The sequence below is a fragment of the Nerophis lumbriciformis genome, linkage group LG13 (assembly GCF_033978685.3).
Source record: "Nerophis lumbriciformis linkage group LG13, RoL_Nlum_v2.1, whole genome shotgun sequence".
NCBI classification, from domain to species: domain Eukaryota; kingdom Metazoa; phylum Chordata; class Actinopteri; order Syngnathiformes; family Syngnathidae; genus Nerophis; species Nerophis lumbriciformis.
This window is the reverse complement of record NC_084560.2, coordinates 40,051,398-40,074,495: the sequence shown is the minus strand read 5'-3', so window position 1 is coordinate 40,074,495 and position 23,098 is coordinate 40,051,398. Positions and strand designations below refer to the sequence as shown.

The 23,098-nt window shown below is 40.7% G+C and overlaps 1 protein-coding gene across 2 annotated transcripts in view; it reads right to left on the bottom strand.

Moving 5' to 3' along the window:
* Positions 1 to 23,098, bottom strand: part of vwa8 (von Willebrand factor A domain containing 8) — a 212,249-nt gene that overhangs the window by 13,369 nt on the left and 175,782 nt on the right. For both annotated transcript variants that reach the window (XM_072914532.1, XM_061970810.2), the window contains exons 41-44: positions 11,114 to 11,239; positions 10,690 to 10,848; positions 9,384 to 9,482; positions 4,904 to 5,142 (exon numbers count right to left, since the gene is read on the bottom strand). In XM_072914532.1, the coding sequence (XP_072770633.1) occupies positions 4,904 to 5,142; positions 9,384 to 9,482; positions 10,690 to 10,848; positions 11,114 to 11,239 (623 nt within the window). The remainder of the gene's footprint in view (positions 1 to 4,903; positions 5,143 to 9,383; positions 9,483 to 10,689; positions 10,849 to 11,113; positions 11,240 to 23,098) is intronic.

The window sequence follows — 23,098 nt, the reverse complement described above, 5'->3', positions numbered from 1 at the left end:
AGTGTTTTAGTTCTTGTCTTGCGCTCCTATTTTGGTGGCTTTTTCTCTTTTTTTGGTATTTTCCTGTAGCAGTTTCACGTCTTCCTGTGAGCGATATTTCCCGCATCTACTTTGTTTTAGCAATCAAGAATATTTCAGTTGTTTTTATTCTTCTTTGTGGGGACATTGTTGATTGTCATGTCATGTTCGAATGTACATGCTCCACAGTAAGTTTTTGCTGTCGTCCAGCATTCTATTTTTGTTTACTTTGTAGCCAGTTCAGTTTTAGTTTCGTTCTGCATAGCCTTCCCTAAGCTTCAATGCCTTTTCTTAAGGGCATTTGCCTTTTGTTTATTTTTGGTTTAAGCATAAGACACCTTTTTTCCTGCATTTACAAAGCAATTAGTTACCGGCTGCCACCTACTGATATGGAAGGGTATTACACGGTTACTCTGCCGAGCTCTAGACAGCACCGACACTCAACAACAACAACACATAATTTGCAGACTATAATTACTGGTTTGCAAAAATGTTTTTAACCCAAATATGTGAAATTAGATAATCTCCCACGGCACACCAGACTGTATCTCACGGCACACTAGTGAAAAACACTGCACTAGTGTGCCGTGAGATATTGTCTGGTGTGCCGTGGGAAACTACGCAACTTCACCTAATTGGTCCAAAAAATATATTTTTTGCAAATCGATATTTTCCAGGTCATATTTTATTTTTAACATTTGACTACAAAAGGATTTTATATACATTTTTAATATTAAAAAATGTTTTTTTTTTGTTTGATATTTTCCAGGTCATATTTTATTTTTAACATTTGACTACAATATATATATTATTTTTTTTAATTAAAAAAAAAATAAAATAAAATAATTATTTTTTTTCCTTATTTTGAGTTCAAACAGGATTTTATATTAATTTTTAGTATCAAAATCATGCGCATATTTTTTTTTTTAACATTTGACTACAATGGGATTTTCTATAAATTCTTAATAGTAAAAAAATATTTTTTTCTTCGATATTTTCCAGGTCATATTTTATTTTTAACATTTGACTACAATAGGATTTTATATACATTTTTAATATTAAAAATGATATTTTTTTTGATAAGTTGATTGGCAACACTAAATGGTCCCTAGTGTGTGAACGTGAGTGTGAATGTTGTCTGTCTATCTGTGTTGGCCCTGCGATGAGGTGGCGACTTGTCCAGGGTGTACCCCGCCTTCCGCCCGATTGTAGCTGAGATAGGCTCCAGCGCCCCCTGCGACCCCAAAGGGAAAAAGCGGTAGAAAATGGATGGATGGATAATTATAATCTGCAAATAATGTGCCGTTGCTTAATGTCTGTGTTGTGTTCTACTCGGCAGGGTAACCAAGCTTTGTAAAAGTCGGAATGTGTCGGGTGAGACGAGGATGGTTTGTTGTGATCCCAATATGCAGCGTATGTAATGCTTAAACCAAAAATGAACAAAAGGGAAAGGAAAAGGCAACGGCTATGCAAAGCGAAAGTAAAACTGAACTGGCTACAAAGTAAACAGAAAAAAAATGCTGGACGACAGCAAAAACTTACGGCGTCCACAAAGTACATCCGTACATGACATGACAATCAACAATGTCCACACAAAGAAGGATAGCAACAACTTAAATAGTCTTGCTTGCTAACACAAAGCAGGTGCGGGGAATAGCGCTCAAAGGAAGACATGAAACTGCTACAGGAAAACACCAACAAAACAGGAAGCGCAAGACAAGAACTAAAGCACTACACACAGGAAAACACAAACAAACTCAAACTAAGGCACAACGACCTGGTGGAGTTTCATTTTTTAAGGTTTTCTGTTGGTGGTGTGCCTCCGTGTTTTTTTATGAAAAAAAAATGTGCCTTGCCTCAAACTACAGTTGGTCGCTACATCTGTAAGTGCAAGTTAAAACTCTCCTATGCGAGGCGAAAACCGTTTATCAACAACACCCCAGAAACGCCGTCGGATTCGCTGGGCCTGAGCTCATCTAAGATGGACTGATACAAAGTGGAAAAGTGTTCTGTGGTCTGACGAGTCACACATTTCAAATTGTTTTTGGAAACTGTGGACGTCGTGTGGAAAAGAACCATCCGGATTGTTATCGGCGCAAAGTTGAAAAGCCAGCATGTGTGATGGTATGGGGGTGTATTAGTGCCCAAGACATGGGTAACTTACACATCTGTGAAGGCACCATTAATACTGAAAGGTACATACAGGTTTTGGAGCAACATATGTTGCCATCCAAGCAACGTTACCATGGACGCCCCTGCTTATTTCAGCAAGACAATGCCAAGCCACGTGTTACATCAACGTGGCTTCATAGTAAAAGAGTGCGGGTACTAGACTGGCCTGCCTGTAGTCCAGACCTGTCTCCCATTGAAAATGTGTGGCGCATTATGAAGCCTAAAATACCACAACGGAGACCCCCGGACTGTTGAACAACTTAAGCTGTACATCAAGCAAGAATGGGAAATAATTCCACCTGAGAAGCTTCAAAAATGTGTCTCCTCAGTTCCCAAACGTTTACTGAGTATGTTAAAAGGAAAGGCCATGTAACACAGTGGTGAACATGCCCTTTCCCAACTACTTTGGCACGTGTTGCAGCCATGAAATTCTAAGTTAATTATTATTTGCAAAAAAAAAAAAAAGTTTATGAGTTTGAACATCAAATATGTTGTCTTTGTAGTGCATTCAACTGAATATGGGTTGAAAAGGATTTGCAAATAATTGTATTCCGTTTATATTTACATCTAACACAATTTCCCAACTCATATGGAAACGGGGTTTGTACATACAGGAATGTTACATTTAAAATAAAAATGTTTACATTTAATCTATTTTTCTCCTGGTGCTTATTTTTGATAGGTCATAAAAAATATCGATATTGACCGATGTATAAAATAGTTGTATCGTGATACAGTTTTCCGCCATATCGCCCAGCTCTGATATCTCCTGTATGAAAACACTTTTTTTTTCCAACGCTGCATTTTCTTTCGTCTTTGGCTTTGAAACAAAATGTCAACAAATAATGGCTATTTAATTTATTAAATTGTATTTTATTTAGTTAGTTTATTTTATTTTAACAAGTTTTTATTTTGGAGAGTTTTGGGATCTTGTCATATGAAAATAGAACATATTTTGAATACATTGTCAATCAAAATGTACGTCACAGCCCCGATGCGTCATCTCTTGCTGCCAAGCAATTTTGTGTTGTTTTTAGCGGTTGGTGGTGAACCCCAGGATGCAGAGATGGCAGGCATAGCGCATTATGAAGCCTAAAATAGCACAACGGAGACCTGTTGAACAACTTAAGCTGTACATCAAGCAAGAATGGGAAATAATTCCACCTGAGAAGCTTCAAAAATGTGTCTCCTCAGTTCCCAAACGTTTACTGAGTGTTGTTAAAAGGAAAGGCCATGTAACACAGTGGTGAACATGCCCTTTCCCAACTACTTTGGCACGTGTTGCAGCCATGAAATTCTAAGTTAATTATTATTTGCAAAAAAAAAAAAAAAAGTTTATGAGTCTGAACATCAAATATGTTGTCTTTGTAGTGCATTCAATTGAATATGGGTTGAAAAGGATTTGCAAATCATTGTATTTCGTTTACATTTACATCTAACACAATTTCCCAACTCATATGGAAACGGGGTTTGTACATATAGGAATGTTACATTTAAAATCAAAATGTTTACATTTAATCTATTTTTCTCCTGGTGCTTATTTTTGATAGGTCATAAAAAATATCAATAAATATCGATATTGACCGATGTATAAAATAGTTGTATCGTGATACAGTTTTCCGCCATATCGCCCAGCTCTGATATCTCCTGTATGAAAACACTTTTTTTTTCCAACGCTGCATTTTCTTTCGTCTTTGGCTTTGAAACAAAATGTCAACAAATAATGGCTATTTAATTTATTAAATTGTATTTTATTTAGTTAGTTTATTTTATTTTAACAGTTTTCATTTTGGAGAGTTTTGGGATCTTGTCATATGAAAATAGAACATATTTTGAATACATTGTCAATCAAAATGTGCGTCACAGCCCCGATGCGTCATCTCTTGCTGCCAAGCAATTGTGTTGTTTTTAGCGGTTGGTGGTGAACCCCAGGATGCAGAGATGGCAGGCATAGCGCATTATGAAGCCTAAAATAGCACAACGGAGACCTGTTGAACAACTTAAGCTGTACATCAAGCAAGAATGGGAAAGAATTCCACCTGAGAAGCTTCAAAAATGTGTCTCCTCAGTTCCCAAACGTTTACTGAGTGTTGTTAAAAGGAAAGGCCATGTAACACAGTGGTGAACATGCCCTTTCCCAACTACTTTGGCACGTGTTGCAGCCATGAAATTCTAAGTTAACTATTATTTGCAAAAAAAAAAAAAAAAAAGTTTATGAGTTTGAACATCAAATATCTTGTCTTTGTAGTGCATTCAATTGAATATGGGTTGAAAAGGATTTGCAAATCATTGTATTCCGTTTACATTTACATCCAACACAATTTCCCAACTCATATGGAAACGGGGTTTGTAAGACTTGAAGGATATTTGTGACATTTGACCAGCACCCACAGGGTGTCCTTAAAGTGCTTTGGTGACAAGCTACTATTGTGTGTATTGACAGCTCTTTTCTAAATCCGGGTGGAGACAACACAGGCCAAAACTGGTGAAGAGCAGGCGGGGAGTCCGTCGTCATTTCAAGTGTTTGCTAAAGACGTTGTCTGTTTGAACTTTGAACCAAAAGCACTGACCCAAAAGCTGTTGATGATTTCTTTACAAATCAATTATTCATAGCTTGCGTCATTTCAGCCTCCTACTTCCTGGTGTCCATCTTTGGGACATTCCCAGCTTATTATTTCCCCGACACCCCCCCCCCCGCGGCCCCTCGCCTCACCTTTCAGCCTGATCGCCCAGCGACCCAATGAAGATGGCGAAGGCGTTAACCTGCGGGTCGGAGGTCAGCACCTGGGCGAAGCGCTCGGGCCTGATGCCGTAGCGCTCCAGGTTGGCGTCGCTCAGCACCACCACAAAGTGCTCGTCGGCCTCCTCCCGCGACAGCTCCTTGATGCTGGCCGCCGTGCCCTCCAGCGTGTAGTCGCCGCTCATGCAGAACTGAGAGTGGGCGTGCATGGTCTGCAGCAGGGCGGGGGGGAGAAAACTGCGTTAATTGCTGTGCAGAAGAAGAAAAAAACCCTGATTATCATCTACTACCCGTAATTAACAAGTAACAGGAAAATCAAACATCCCAAAAGTCATATAATATGGAAAAATGTACCGTATACAAATAAAACAATATATAAATAAAATATATATAAACAAAAGTGCAAGAAAACATGATCAGGAGACATCAGCAAACCTCTTGAGATCACTGAGAACCAAAAGGATTGTGTTATGTCTTTTTGGGGATTTTTTTTTTCAGTAGATGACGATAGTGTATTGGAAATTTTCTAATCAAGTAGTCAAACAAAAATGTATTTTTTAGATTTATTTGAGAAGTTTGAGCATTTCAAAAGGCACAGGTCACATTCATAGCAAAGTATCTAAGGAGTGTGCAATAGGGAGAGAGATGAATTATTCTTTATACAAGGTGGGAGGGAGGGAGGGAGTAGGCTCAGTTTGGAGGTGGGAGAGCATATGACCCAACTCAGTGGAGACAATGAGTGCACTGTTAACTAAAGAAGACGAGTAGGGAGAAAAGATACTTTCACATATACGGTCATTGTCTGGTCAGAATGTGCTTTTTACAGAATGTGCTTTTCACAGAAATACTGCAAAGATACGTAAATGTTAGAGATGTCCGATAATATCGGCCGATAACTGCTTTAAAATGTAATATCGGAAATTATCGGTATCGGTTTCAACCTCCCGATTTTCCCGAGAGACTCCCGAATTTCAGTGCCCCTCCCGAAAATCTCCCGGGGCAACCATTTTCCCGATTTCCACCCGGACAACATTATTGGGGCCGTGCCTTGAAAGCACTGCCTTTAGCGTCCTCTACAACCTGTCGTCACGTACTATACGCGGCTTTAACACACACATAAGTGAATGCAATGCATACTTGATCAACAGCCATACAGGTCACACTGAGGGTGGCCGTATAAACAACTTTAACACTGTTACAAATATGCGCCACACTGTGAACCCACACCAAACAAGAATGACAAAACACATTTCGGGAGAACATCCGCACCGTAACACAACATAAACACAACAGAACAAATACCCAGAAGCCCTTGCAGCACTAACTCGTCCGGGACGCTACAATATACGCCCCCCCCCCTTATCTCCCGAATTCGGAGGTCTCAAGGTTGGCAAGTATGCTCTAGTATACTCTGGACTGAAGCTGTGTGCCTTCATTGTTTTTGTAGCTGTTGTTTTGAGGCATGTTTGAAAAAAATAATGCACTTTGTGACTTCAATAATAAATATGGCAGTGCCATGTTGGCATTTTTTTCCATAACTGGAGTTGAAGTTGTTCTCTTATTTTGGAAAACCTTGTTTTTGATTGATTGATTGAAACTTGTATTAGTAGATTGCACAGTACAGTACATATTCCGTACAATTGACCACTAAATGGTAACACCCGTTTTTCAAATTGTTTCACGTTAATCAATTCTTGGTAAAGTTACATTGTTTAATGCATCCAGCGGGGCATCACAACAAAATTAGGCATAATAATGTGTTCATTCCACCACTGTATATATCGGTATCGGTTGATATCGGAATCGGTAATTAAGAGTTGGGCAATATCGGTATATCGGCAAAAAAGCCATTATCGGACATCTCTAGTAAATGTTTTCCATTACAATAGAAAAAGGCGTCCTGATCTAGTATTGATAATGGATAACAATATCAGCAAAAAAACAGGCATCGTTTCTGCGTCTGCTAACATCACTTCTTGCTAGTTTTTATAACAGGGTGACTCCTTTTAAGATACTTCAAAACACAGTAAAACTGAATATTTAGAAGTAAATCATGTCAATATGACTTACATGAGATACAAAATAACTACTCAGTGAAATTCCAACATAAAAATGCACTAGCTTGATGCGAATTTACATTGGATATGCTACTTATTAGCATCAGCGATTTTACATAGCAATTTCAACGCCTGAGATACGTGTTACAATCAAACAGCCGATGTGTAACAAGTACAATACTTACGGTATAAACACTTTGTAAGGCTCAACAAAATACATGGCTGGCACATTCAACGTAATGGCAAAGACTACTTCCTGACTACGACAACACACTTAGGACAAAAAGAAATGAATGCATACTGAGAAATAAACAAAGGTGATCACAACAAGATATCACTTTTCAAAATTAGTATGTATTACTCATGCTGGTATCGTATTAGAGCGATGTCGGTATTGGCCAACAGTCAAGGCTGCCATATCGGTATCGTATCGGAAGTGAAAACGTATCCATACACCCCTAAGGATAACCATAGAAACCGAAATGTAACTTACTTGTCTGCTCGGTACAACAACACAGATCAAGAGTGTTGCAATGATTGTGCTCGTTTGTTGCTAGGCAGAATTTATAGGGCACAATCATTGGTACAAAAGTGTAATGCAAACCATAGAACAAGAAATAGATCTAGACTGCTCAGAAAAAGCTTCTTGGCATCTTCAAAGGGTGTGTAGTTTAACTTTTATTACAGAGTGCAATACTTATTATTACCAGTGACGTGCAGTCACTAGAGGCAGGTGAGGCGGGGCCTCACCTGTCATCATGGAAAGAAAAAAAATGTAAAAAGAAAAAAAATTAATTAAATTGTTATATGTATCCAGTGATTATACTATAAAGTTATTTTCCATTTAACTTCACCAGTTTTAGATTATTTTTATTCAAAATCGCTGAATTTTCACATTTGCCGTTCAAATACTGAGAAGAGACGGTGCGGTGAACAGCAGCCAGTTGAGGCACGTCACTCAGTGCCTCAACTTGGATTCTGGACTCGGCTAACTGCTGGCCTGCTGTGCAGTGAGACCGTATTGCTATATGAATTATATTATACATTTCCATAGTTTAGTTAGCTGAGGTATATAATGTACAGTGTATTTTGTCAACAACTGTATGTGTGTAACGTATTTCTTGTGCTGAGCGATCAAAAAACGGCTGCAAAAGACGCACTGTGTGAGGCTCCAGTAACCCCGCCTCCTGCACCCCCGCCTTAGAATTGTTATATCAACTAAAGCCCACACTTAAACTTTCCACGTGCAAGATTGAATCTATTTAAAAAAGTTATTTCATAAGAAGCCAAAAAGTGCAAAAACAATAATGTTCGTGTTGGAGGAGTTGTGAATGACTGCAGGGCCACAACATTAGGTACATGTTAAGTTCCTGTTATGCGCTGTTATACAGTATATGCCTTGAGCTCTTATTTTGAAGGCGCTAAGAGCGGAAGTGATGACATGGAGTGGAGCGGAAGTTTTTGAAAGAAGGTAAATAAAGTGGTCCTCGTGTAAACTGGAGCCTCCGTGTTTGTTATTTTGTAGTTTCGTACAGTATAGGCGACATTTATAAACCCTCGGTTACACTTTTTTAAATAGATTCAATCTTGCACGTGGAAAGTTTAAGTGAGGGCTTTAGTTGCGGCACATGAACTTCATTTATAAGTAAAGGTAAGACCATAATAACATTTTTTTTTATTAAATGTGCTTTTTTGTGTGCTACAGTTTGTATGTGTAAAGTTAAAGTTAAGTTAAAGTACCAATGATTGTCACACACACACGAGGTGTAATGAAATTTGTCGTCTGCATTTGACCCATCCCCTTGTTCACCCCCTGGGAGGTGAGGGGAGCAGTGGGCAGCAGCGGCGCCGCGCCCGGGAATCATTTTTGGTGATTTAACCCCCAATTCCAACCCTTGATGCTGAGTGCCAAGCAGGGAAGAATGCTGGTATGAGCTTTTAAACATAACCCGTTAACTGCTGCCAATCAAATGGTGAATAAGATAATCTTTAGGGTTCATATGTTTGTAAATCTGACTGTGATGAAGTCAGTGCCTCACCAGCCATCAACCTCACCGCACGTCACTGATTATTACACATTACGACTAAGTCATTAAAGTCAAAAGTTTTGTTGCTTTTAGGTTTTATGAAGTAATGCGGTTAACTTATTTTTTTACACTTGTACGACAGTTATGAATGTCACAAATACAAGAATATTTTCTTTTTTTGTCTTCTTTTACACTTGAATGACAAATGTTAAAATGTGCCTTGTTAAATTGTGCAAATAAGGCATTTTAATGGCCACAGTTTGACCCCGGACCAGGTTATTTCCCATCATAAACTCTTGTTTGGAGTTTAGAATTCGTACATTTGCAGACCCCACCACATGAAACGGAATGTTCCGTGGAAGATTCTACCTTGAGAACTTTGAGTCTCTGCTTGTTGTTCTTGGGTACTTTGCCCACTTGGACCAGCTCGATGTCGTAGCCGTCACCCGAGTGGCCCACGATGTCGTACTGCAGGAAGGAAGACAACATCAGTAAAGACAAAAAAAAAATAAAAAAATACAATCCCACGGATTAAATCGAATGACGGTAGCGACACGTCGCTTTTTGACGCAACAACGCCACCTTGACCCAGAATGGCACAAAAGATGACGTGCCAAGTGGGATGCCACATGACGCCCACTTAAGTAGTATTTGAACCCCGTGCATGCCGAGTACTGTCAAGCTTCCATCATAACTAGTTTATGTAATAGCTGGGGGGGGGGGGTTTCTGCCTGGCACCACCGGATCAACTCTTCTTCTATTTCAGGATGTTTATGAGCTGTTTCGAATACCAGCCCTGACCATGTGACTTCTCTTTTTCAGTGTTGCCGGGTAGGAAAATGTGCTGTCTGAGGAGGCCCGAAGACAACGTTGACTATTTAGCATACTGAGGTTGTACAAACCCCGTTTCCATATGAGTTGGGAAATTGTGTTGGATGTAAATATAAACGGAATACAATGATTTGCAAATCATTTTCAACCTATAAACAGTTGAATATGCTACAAAGACAACATCATTTTTGCAAAAAATCATTAACTTTAGAATTTGATGCTAGCAACACGTGACAAAGAAGTTGGGAAAGGTGGCAATAAATACTGATAAAGTTGAGGAATGCTCATCAAACACTTATTTGGAACATCCCACAGGTGAACAGGCAAATTGGGAACAGGTGGGTGCCATGATTGGGTATAAAAGTAGATTCCATGAAATGCTCAGTCATTCACAAACAAGGATGGGGCGAGGGTCACCACTTTGTCAACAAATGCGTGAGCAAATTGTTGAACAGTTTAAGAAAAACCTTTTTCTCAACCAGCTATTGCAAGGAATTTAGGGATTTCACCATCTACGGTCCGTAATATCATCAAAGGGTTCAGAGAATCTGGAGAAATCACTGCACGTAAGCAGCTAAGCTCGTGACCTTCGATCCCTCAGGCTGTACTGCATCAACAAGCGATATCAGTGTGTAAAGGATATCACCACATGGGCTCAGGAACACTTCAGAAACCCACTGTCAGTAACTACAGTTGGTCGCTACATCTGTAAGTGAAAGTTAAAACTCCTATGCAAGGCTAAAACCGCATTATGTTGTATTTCTAGCCTACAAATGGAAAAGTAGGGGTCCTAAATCCCTTCCCTGAGGAACGCCTCAGCACTTTGAGGAGTGTGTAAGTTCACCTTGAACTTGTGCTCGTAGCTTTCCAGGGCCTCCATGACCATGCACACAGCCTCCATGGAGCGCTCCAGCCGGCCGTCCACGCCGTTGAAGCGGTACATGCTCCCCGAGACGTCGACCAGCACGCGCAAACGCTTGGGCTTTTGCTGCGGGGTGCCGGGCTGTGAACGCAAAACACTTCATTTGGACTCAATGTTTTGTTTAGGACTGAAAATGAGCTACGTATGGAGCTAAATTAGGCAGAAAAAGACTGCATGAGGGTATTATGGTTTGTATAATTAGCACTGGAAGTATAGAGGAAAGCTAGCATGTAATAATGCTCTCATATATGCCACCGTGAGACAACATTGTGTGTGTGTGGGCCATAATTGTGTGTGTGTGTTTAAAGGTGTGGTGCAGGAGCAAACTTTAAACACACGCACGGACCTCAGGGTCCAGCTCTCCTCGCCGTTTATAAATGGCCTTCTCTCCGGTGAGGCCGTCGATGATTTTGGCATCGTCCAGCTCGCCCAGAGCCTGGTTCTTCAGCCACTGGCGCTCCTTAGCTTTAGCCTGCAACACACAATCAAACACGGAGGCACAAAACAGGCCGTCAGGTTTTTTTTCTCCTGTAAAGAAACGCTCAAAAGATGCACAAAAGCGCAGCCGCATATCTCGTCAGATTTCAGCTCAGTGAGCATCTTAAGGATGAATTCCATTTTTTTCAAAATACGGTACATGCTTTTTTTAATTTCTCTTTGCTATTTGGGCTTACTGGACCCTAATTAGAATAAAAACTAAGAATCATATTTTTATATGATGTACTTAGTCCATAAGTAACAAACGTGCTTAGTAGAGATGCGCGGATAGGCAATTATTTCATCCGCAACCGCATCACAAAAGTCGTCAACCATCCGCCATCACCCGAACCAACATTTTATCAAAACCACACCCGCCCGTTGTTATATATCTAATATAGACGATGCAAGGCATTAGTGAGGTTATAAAGCTTTTGCCTGTTAAAGAAAGGAGACTGATCCAATGCAGCAGAGACATTCAATGCGTGCCACGCATTAGTGGCTAAGAGATATTAATGCGTGATAATATTATTTATCATTATTATAATATTATTGTCATTTCCATTAAGAAAGTGTTGACTATTGTTGCCAATGCCCTCAGATCAGGAGTGCGTTCCTCACACTTTGTGTGCGCAGTTGCAGCAAGCAGAACGAGGCTTTTAAGAAGTTAAAAAAATGTTTTAGAAAGACTAAGCCTATATTTTCGTTAGGTAAAAAAAATGTTCTGAATTTATTTCAATGAATATTAACTTGTTAACGTTATAATGCTCAAATAGGGACGAGGGCCGGGTGCACAGTGAAGCAGTGAACAATTTCGCGACAAAGATGAACCTTTATTGATTGATCTGCAGCCATGACAAAATATCAGACAATCTCCATTGTCAACGACAGGCAGGAAAATAAAGATAAACACATAGCCTATGTTCTAGGCATAGGCTCATACGTTTTTAAGTTGAAATAAAAAAATAAATAAAAAATGTGCCTCATAAGCCTTAGGCTGTCAATCACGCGCACAAACTTAAATTATACAATAACATATGTATGTCATCTCTATTTAAACAAAAATAAATTAAATAAATAATAATAATAAATTACCTGCAACTTATTGGCCAAGGCAAATAGCTGAAGGGGGGAAAGCAAACCCATCAGACTGCACTTTATCATCAAACTTGAATTATAATGAAAATAGACGGTCGCGACAAACAAAGCAGGCTAAATAGCCTTACATTGTAGCCAATCGGAGAAGCGCTTCACTTGAAAGCGAGGCCAAATAATTATTCACACATAGTAGTATATCTCGAATAGAAAAAAAACACAATAAACAACGCAATTGCCTTAATTCCTTTGCATTGTAGTGCGCCCAAACAACACGTAACCATCAAAATTATTTAGCTGACCGAACTCAATATAGGTTAGACATGGGCTTATTTGGTATAGCCTATAGGTAACGTAGACTAATTCGTTTAACATATCCAACCGTATGTCTACTTACTTTTTTTTTGTTAGCACTATGCAGGAATAAAATGGCATCTACAGTGCCAGGATTCATGCGAGAGCGCCTGGCCTCTAAAATGCGCCCTGCTGCGCTGAAGGAGCGCTCACTTGCGCCACTTGTTGCTGGGACGCGGTGCCTGATGAACAATTGACTGTTTCAAAGAGTGCTGCTCGTTTTTCGTATGTGGGTAACAACATTTAACTATGTATATATATTTCCGAATTGGTTCAACCGCCAACATCTATTTAAAATCTATTTTTACCCGCCCGACCCGCGGTTTATCCGCGGACTCCGCGGTTGTGTCCGCAAACCGCGCATCTCTAGTGCTTAGTGACATGCTAATTCTTATTTTTTCCAAATTCCATTGTATGTTATACTCTTCTGACACCACCAGATGGCAGTATAAGTGTCCACATAAGCGGCCATAAGACCCCAATTCAGTAGTGTAGACAATTTTGGAAATAAGAGCTAAAAGGTGCTGTCCACGCATGTGGCCACTCAGGCCTTTAGAGCAGTGGTTCTTAACCTTGTTGGAGGCACCGAACCCCAGCAGTTTCATATGCACATTCACCGAACCCTTCTTTAGTGAAAAATAAAATGTTTTTTTTCAAATTCAAGACAAACTTATATGTTTTTGGTAACACTTTAGTATGGGGAACATATTCCAAGTAACAAAGACTTAATCTAGAGTTATTTGGTTAGGGTTAGAGGGTTAGGGTTATAATAAGGCCATGCAGAATAAGGCATTAATAAGTAATAATGACTAGTTAAGAGCCAATATGTTACTAATTTGCATGTTAATAAGCAACTAATTAATGGTGAATATGTTCCCCATACTAAAGTGTTACCATGTTTTATTACTGGTGCACAAAATGAAGCGTGCATGAACATCACCTTGTTCAAACAACAAAACCAACACAGTGCATAAACTCACAACAAATGACACACCTGCAAATCAGTCTGACTTCTGCTGTTGCCGTATCCGTAATACGCCGATAGGGAGAAGTTTGTATTTACATGATGAGTCGGGTGTGTTTTGACCTCCGCCGAACCCCTGAGCCCAACTCACCGAACCCCTAGGGTTCCATCGAACCCAGGTTAAGAACCACTGCTTTAGAGGTTAAGCCAGTAATTTCCAGGAGTTATCTTACCCTCTGAGACATTTACTTTATGTGTTGCCTTCATTATAACACTTACATACTGTAAGGCTTTTAATTTTTTGCGGCTACAGACAGATTTTATTTTTGTATTTTTGGTCCGATATGGCTCTTTCAACATGTTGGGTTGCCAACCCCTGGTCTGCCGGGACACCTTTTGAAGCAACCTGCACAAAAAGGTAACCAAAAATGGAAGTTACAGCGGTGTCGCCTTAGCATAGTGGAAAAAGGGACTACTCATGTCTCTGTCTTGGCTCTCGTGGTGCCCAAGACTAGACTTAAAACCAGGGGAGACAGGGTCTTCTCTGTGGTCGGCCCTAAGCTCTGGAACACTCTGCCCCTCCATGTTCCAACTGCTCCCACAGTGGACTGTTTTAAGTCTCGTCTTAAGACACACTTTTATTCTTTGGCTTTTAACACTACGTGAGTTGTGTGGTCCTCTGTTGTCCTCTGTGTTTTTTTTTTTTACTGTTTTAATTGGTTTTACCCTTTAAAATATTTTGTAATCATATTTATTTTTATATTGGTTCTATATTTATTTATTTTTTGTTTTTATTCAGTCATTGGTGGAGCGAAGGATGATATTTGAATATTGTTTTTAACAGTGACGTGCGGTGAGGTTGATGATTGGTGAGGCACTGACTTCATCACAGTCAGATTTACAAACATATGAACCCTAAAGAGTATCTTATTCACCATTTGATTGGCAGCAGTTAACGGGTTATGTTTAAAAGCTCATACCAGCATTTTTCTCTGCTTGGCACTCAGCCTCAAGGGTTGGAATTGGGGGTTAAATCACCAAAAATGAATCCCGGGCGCGGCGCCGCTGCTGCCCACTGCTCCCCTCACCTCCCAGGGGGTGATCAAGGGGATGGGTCAAATGCAGAGGACACATTTCATTACACCTAGTGTGTGTGTGACAATCATTGGTACTTTAACTTAACTTTAACTTTACACATACAACAACTTAACATCACAAAGAGGAAAGCCCATGAAAATAGGTTACAAAAGTTATTTAATAAGAAGCCAAAAAGTGCAAAAACAATATTGTTCGTGTTGGAGGAGTTGTGAATTAGGTACACCTGCAGTTTGCAGGTGTACATAATGTTGTGTCCCTGCAGTCATTCACAACTCCTCCAACACCAACATTATTGTTTTTTCACTTTTTGGCTTCCTATGAAATAATTTTTTAAAAATAGATTCAATCTTGCACGTGGAAAGTTTAAGTGTGGGCTTTAGTTGATATAACAATTCTACGGCGGGGGTGCAGGAGGCGAGCCTCAGCCAGTGCGTCTTTTGCAGCCGTTTTTTGATCGCTCAGCACAAGAAATACGTTACACACATACAGTTGTTGACAAAATACACTGTACATTATATACCTCAGCTAACTAAACTATGGAAATGTATAATATAGTTCATATAGCAATACAGTCTCACTGCACAGCAGGCCAGCAGTTAGCCGAGTCATTGCGCAATCCATGTTGAGGCACTGAGTGACGTGCCTCAACTGGCTGCTGATCACCGCACAGTCTCTTCTCAGTATTTGAACGGCAAATGTGAAAATTCAGCGATTTTGAATAAAAATGATCTAAAACTGGTGAAGTTAAATGGAAAATAACTTTATAGTATAATCACTGGATACATATAACAATTAAATTTTTTTTTTTTCTTTTTACATTTTTTTTCTTTCCATGGTGGGGCCTCACCTGCCTCTAGTGACTGCACGTCACTGGTTTTTAATATTGTTGTGCAGCACTTTGGAAACATTTCCGTTGTTTAAATGTGCTGTATAAATAAAGTGGATTGGTTTATGCTGTAATCGCCAACAATCTCAGCTCGTAATCTGACATTTCATGAAATGTTTTGGAAGTATCTTGCACAAAAGGTAACCAAAACGCACTACTTTTGGCTGCTCGGTACAACACAACATCAAGTGTTTCCATATCAGGTGTTGACAGAGGGGGCTTTCCCTCTAGTGTGGAATACACACAATACACTGTTAGCCTGGTGAAAAGTTGCCAAGAATGCGTCATTGTGTGTTTTTGTGTGAGTGTGTGTGTGTGTGTGTGTTAAATCACTCCTCAGGTATGATAAAAATAACACGACTTCACAGCATCACGTGCTTGTCATCTCCCTCATATTAACTTGGGAGGGGGGGAAGAGGCCGCAGGCTACGAGGACAAAGGCAAACAATAAGTAGAGTTCAAAGCGAGCATGGCTCCAAACACCTGGTTGGAAAAACACACACACGCACACACAACACACGCACTACAGGTACCAATAGCACTTCACACCTGGCAGGAGAATATTAGTCCTAGGTTTTTTTTTAACATGGCAACTTACTCTGTAATCATTCTTATATTAGAAGATATTTTCCTCTGATTCCATGACTCACACACATTACACACAAACACACACACTAAGACACGAGTAATGGAGCACACATGCGTTTCCTGAGCTACTCTCAAACAAATAGAGGAAAGTCAAAACAATGATGCAAAGTTGAAAGCACATCCTGAACAATATGACCGCTACACTGTGTTCAATCAGACCTCAAAAACGAAGATGAACTTGTGTTAGCCTACTTTTAGTTAGCATTTGAATCCCACTTGTGTTAGCATTTGATGCACAGTTCTGTTCGCATTCTGTTAGTTAATATTTGATACCCCGTTGTGTTGGCATTCTTTTAGTTAGCATTTTAATTCAAGTTGTGTTAGCATTTTGTTAGTTAGCACTTGATGCACAGTTCTTTTAGCATTCCGTTTGTTAGCACTTAGTGCACAGTTGCGTTAGCATTTTGGTACCGTATTTTTCGCAGTATAAGTCGCACCGGCCGAAAATGCATAATAAAGAAGGAAAAAAACATATATAAGTCGCACTGGAGTATAAGTCGTATTTTTTGGGGGAAATGTATTTGATAAAAACCCAACATCAAGAATAGACATTTGAAAGGCAATTTAAAATAAATAAAGAATAGTGAACAACAGGCTGAATAAGTGTACGTTATATGAGGCATAAATAACCAACTGGTATGTTAACGTAACATATTATGGTAAGAGTCATTCAAATAACTATAACATATAGAACATGCTATACGTTTACCAAACAATCTGTCACTCCTAATCGCTAAATCCCATGAAATCTTATACGTCTAGTCTCTTACGTGAATGAGATAAATGATATTATAATGTGGTAATCATTTCACACATAAGTCGCTCCTGAGTATAAGCCGCACCCCCGGCCAAACTATGAAAAAAACTGCCACTTATAATCCGAAAAATACGGTACGTTAAAGTTATTATGGTAATCCACGTCACAGCAGCTCAGACGAGGAACAAAGCAGAGTGGGCGGGGTTTGTTTTCAGAGCAGCCAGCCCGACACGCATGTGTCAAGGAGATGCGGAAGCAAATTTTTACAACAAATTTCTGCATAAAAGTGATCATATATCATATTGTAGGTGTTAATTACCCTTAGCATTCATATTTTGCTGTTTGTTACATTTTTGTTGTGTTTTGCTTGATTGTAAAAGATGTCTATGGAGGAGCTGGTCTGAGAAGTAAAAGAGGAGCGACGTTCATATGTTGTTAATATTCAGTGTTTTATTGTTCATAGTTAATATTGTAAATCCCACTTTCTTTATTTTGATGTACAATTTGGGTATCCCATTCAGAACAAAACTGTAAAATTACATTCCATTTTTTGAGGTGGTCTGTCATAACGTTTTTAGAATTCTATCAGACATTGTGACTTTTGGTATAAGTGTTCCTGGAAAAAAAGGGACCCAAACACACTAACTGTACAGCAGATTTTTTACAGCTAAATGTGTACCGTATTTTTCGGAGTATAAGTCGCTCCGGAGTATAAGTCGCACCGGCCAAAAATGCATAATAAAGAAGGGAAAAAACTTAAATAAGTCGCACTGGAGTATAAGTCGCATTTTTGGGGGAAATTTGTTTGATAAAAGCCAACAGCAAGAATAGACATTTGAAAGGCAATTTAAAATAAATAAAGAATAGTGAACAACAGGCTGAATAAGTGTACGTTATATGAGGCATAAATAACCAACTGGTATGTTAACGTAACATATTATGGTAAGAGTCATTCAAATAACTATAACATATAGAACATGCTATACGTTTACCAAACAATCTGTCACTCCTAATCGCTAAATCCCATGAAATCTTATACGTCTAGTCTCTTACGTGAATGAGATCAATAATATTATAATGTGTTAATCATTTCACACATAAGTCGCTCCTGAGTATAAGTCGCACCCCCGGCCAAACTATGAAAAAAACTGCGACTTATAGTCCGAAAAATACGGTAGTTAGCAATTGGCGCCCAGTTGTGTTAGCATTCTGTTATGATATGATAGACTTTTATTTATCCCACAATGGGGATTTTATAAGTGGTTGCAGATTTTTTTTACATACAATAACAAAAATAAAACGTAATTAGCATTCTAATTCCAGTTGTGTTAGCATTTTGTTAGTTAGCACTTGATGCTCAGTTGTTTTAGCATTATGGTAGTTAGCATTTGACGTGCAGTTGTGCTTTTCCGCTACACCTCCCTGATACCGAAGGAAGTAGTTTGACATGTACTTAGATACCTGTCAAAATGACCGCCATAACCACAACACCAGGGGGAGCTCCACTAACCACGTTAAACCCAGATTCCGATCTAACAAAGGTCTTAAAGGGGAACATTATCACCAGACCTATGTAAGCGTCAATATATACCTTGATGTTGCAGAAAAAAGACCATATATTTTTTTAACCGATTTCCGAACTCTAAATGGGTGAATTTTGGCGAATTAAACGCCTTTGTGACGTCACATCGGGAAGCAATCCGCCATTTTCTCACTTTCGTCGGTGTGTTGTCGGAGGGTGTAACAACACGAACAGGCACGGATTCAAGTTGCACCAGTGGCCCAAAGATGCGAAAGTGGCAAGAAATTGGACGAAATTTGTTCAAAATACGAGGGTGTGGGGAAAGCCGACGAAATGGTCAGTCGTTTGTTCCGCACACTTTACCGACGAAAGCTATGCTACGACAGAGATGGCAAGAATGTGTGGATATCCTGCGACACTCAAAGCAGATGCATTTCCAACGATAAAGTCAAAGAAATCTGCCGCCAGACCCCCATTGAATCTGCCGGAGTGTGTGAGCTATTCAGGGACAAAGGGCCTCGGTAGCACGGCAAGCAATGGCGGCAGTTTGTTCCCGCAGACGAGCGAGCTAAACCCCCTGGATGTCTTGGCTCACACCGTCCCTTATGCCACCGAAGATGATCAAGAGAAGAATATCGACCCTAGCTTCCCTGGCCTGCTGACATCAACTCCAAAACGGGACAGATCAGCTTTCAGGAAAAGAGAGCGGATGAGGGTATGTCTACAGAATATATTAATTGATGAAAACTGTATTCATTACTCGCGGTTTTACGTAAATTATTATACACAAACTGTGTTTACCAATAATTTAGCTTAAAAACATTTATTTTTTTCAATCATTCGAGTACATTCGGGTAGACTTGTGTAATGCAGTATTTTGTGTCTATTTAAGTATGGTTAACCTGAGTGCTGAAATCGTGGAAAAATATACGTTCTTAGCGCGCCTGAAATGGGCTGTCTGCACTCTCAAAGTGAATGTTGTTGCCAAATGTTTTTCATATGCTGTAAACCTAGTTCATAGTTGTTAGTAATGATCTTATCAGACAGTGTTAAGCCGCTGAATTCCGAGTCTGAATCCGAGCTAATGTCGCTATACCTTGCTGTTTGTTTGTATTGTCACAGGAAAATGGACGGGTGTATATAACGATGGTTAAAATCAGGCACTTTGAAGCTTTTTTTAGGGATATTGCGTGTTGGGTAACATTTTGAAAAAAACTTCGAAAAATAAAATAAGCCACTGGGAACTGATTTTTAATGGTTTTAACCCTTCTGAAATTGTGATAATGTTCCCCTTTAACTCATTCTCCTTCTATGCCACATCAATATGGAATGCACTCCCAACAGGTGTAAAAGAAAGGGCATCTCTATCCTCCTTCAAAACCGCACTAAAAGAACACCTCCAGGCAACTACAACCCTAGACTGACACCCTCCCTTCCACATCCCACCTCCCCGGATTGTAAATAATCAAATGTTAATAATCAAATGTATATACTTGTTCTTATGCTTTCTGATCTCTCTCTCTCTATGTCCACTACTTGCTGTACATATCCTACCAAGTCAGTCCTACACTGTTCCAATGTCCATTTCCCTGATGATGCAATTGTTGATGACTGAAGTGCTGATATCAACAAAACCTAACCCCCCCCCCTCCACATCCCACACCCCGGATTGTAAATAATGTAAATAATTCAATGTATATACTCTGATGATTAACTTGTGTGATGACTGTATTATGATGATAGTACCATGAATTGATTTAAGTGGACCCCGACTTAAACAAGTTGAAAAACTTATTGGGGTGTTACCATTTAGTGGTCAATTGTACGGAATATGTACTGTACTGTGCAATCTACTAATAAAAGTCTCAATCAATCAATCAATCAATCAATTCTTCTGTTAGTTAGCATTTGGTGCACAGTTGTGTTTTCCTATGTTTTGTTCAAGTAGCTGGTATGTTTAAAAACATGGATGCCCTCTACTCGGATATAACTAGACACGTCACGCCTTTTGGAGCTGCGCGCCTACTAGAGATGCGCGGATAGGCAATTATTTCATCCGCAACCGCATCAGAAAGTCGTCAACCATCCGCAATCCACCCGATCTAACATTTGATCAGAACCGCATCCGCCCGCACCCGCCCGTTGTTATATATCTAATATAGACGATGCAAGGCATTAGTGAGGTTATAAAGCTTTTGCCTGTTAAAGAAAGGAGACTGATCCAATGCAGCACAGACATTCGCGTGCCACGCTGTCACGACCCAGACGCACACCAGTGCGCAATCATATGGGAGCCGCGCTGAGCGCACCTCCAAGCGCGTCTCGCTGCCGGCGACGGCCGGGTATATGGGCCCGACGCTCCAGCGCCATCCATTTTCAGGGCTAGTTGATTCGGCAGGTGGGTTGTTACACACTCCTTAGCGGGTTCCGACTTCCATGGCCACCGTCCTGCTGCTGTCTATATCAACCAGGGTGAGCCCCACCCCTTTCGTGACCGCACTGCGCGCGGAGTGACCCCTGTTACGCGCCCCGGCAACAGGGGTGGCGGGCAGGTAAGCTGCGCGGGCGGAGCGTGCGGAGTGACCCCTGTTACGAGCCCCCGGCCACGGGGGTGGCGGGCAGGTAAGCTGCTTACCTGCTGCGCGTGACGCCGGCCGCGGCGAAGGCGGACGAGGCGGGGTGTCGGTGCGGTGGTGACCCGGACGTGCGTCGGGCCCTTCTCGCGGATCGCCTCAGCTACGGCTCCCGGTGGGGCCCTCTCGGGGGAAGGGGCCTCGGTCCCGGACCCCGGCGAGGCGTCCCTTCTACGCTCCGTAAAAGTGTCCATCTTTTTTTTTTTTTTTCTTCTGTTGTGGCATATGCTGCAGGTGCCTGCTCGTTTTTCGTATGTGGGTAACAACATTTAACTATGTATATATATTTACCAATTGGTTTAACTTGGCGACTTGTCCAGGGTGTACCCCGCCTTCCGCCCGATTGTAGCTGAGATAGGCTCCAGCGCCCCCCGCGACCCCAAAGGGAATAAGCGGTAGAAAATGGATGGATGGATGGATGGATGGTTTAACTGCCACCCGCCTGAATCTATTTAAAATCAAATTGTTTTTTATTTCAACCACCCGACCCGACCCGACCCGCCGATAAAATCTAATTTTTTTAAATTTCATCCGCCCGATCCGCGGATAATCCGCGGACTCCGCGGTTGTGCCCGCAAACCGCGCATCTCTAGCGCCTACGCTTCCAGTTCCAGGGCATTCCATCGTTGCAGATGGCACGGAATCAAAGACAACAAGAATGCCGGCACATTGCGCTGCATACTGTTGCAAAATATGTTGATGGTTGAAACAAGAACACTAGGACTATTTTTTTTCATCGGGTAAGATTATATTTTTGCAATGTTTTTCAAATGTTGTGCATTAGTAGCACACGTTTTTACTTAACTTAACGTAACTTACACATCTGTGAAGGCGCCATTAATGCTGAAATGCTCAGTCATTCACAAACAAGGATGGGACGAGGGTCACCACTTTGTCAACAAATGCGTGAGCAAATTGTTGAACAGTTTAAGAAAAACCTTTCTCAACCAGCTATTGCAAGGAATTTAGAGATTTCACCATCTACGGTCCGTAATATCATCAAAGGGTTCAGAGAATCTGGAGAAATCACTGCACGTAAGCAGCTAAGCGACATCAGTGTGTAAAGGATATCACCACATGGGCTCAGGAACACTTCAGAAACCCACTGTCAGTAACTACAGATGGTCGCCACATCTGTAAGTGAAAGTTAAAACTCTCCTATGCAAGGCGAAAACACCCAGAAACGCCGTCGGCTTCGCTGGGCCTGAGCTCATCTAAGATGGACTGATACAAAGTGGATAAGTGTTCTGTGGTCTGACGAGTCCACATTTCAAATTGTTTTTGGAAACTGTGGACGTCGTGTCCTCCGGACCAAAGAGGAAAAGAACCATCCTGATTGTTATAGGCGCAAAGTGGAAAAGCCAGCATCTGTGATGGTATGGGGGTGTATTAGTGCCCAAGGCATGGGTAACTTACACATCTGTGAAGGCGCCATTAATGCTGAAAGGTACATACAGGTTTTGGAGCAACATATGTTGCCATCCAAGCAACGTTACCATGGACGCCCCTGCTTATTTCAGCGAGACAATGCCAAGCCACGTGGCTTCATAGTAAAAGAGTGCGGGTACTAGACTGGCCTGCCTGTAGTCCAGACCTGTCTCCCATTGAAAATGTGTGGCGCATTATGAAGCCTAAAATAGCACAACGGAGACCCCCGGACTGTTGAACAACTTAAGCTGTACATCAAGCAAGAATGGGAAAGAATTCCACCTGAGAAGCTTCAAAAATGTGTCTCCTCAGTTCCCAAACGTTTACTGAGTGTTGTTAAAAGGAAAGGCCATGTAACACAGTGGTGAACATGCCCTTTCCCAACTACTTTGGCACGTGATGCAGCCATGAAATTCTAAGTTAATTATTTGCAAAAAAAAAAAAAAAAAGTTTATGAGTTTGAACATCA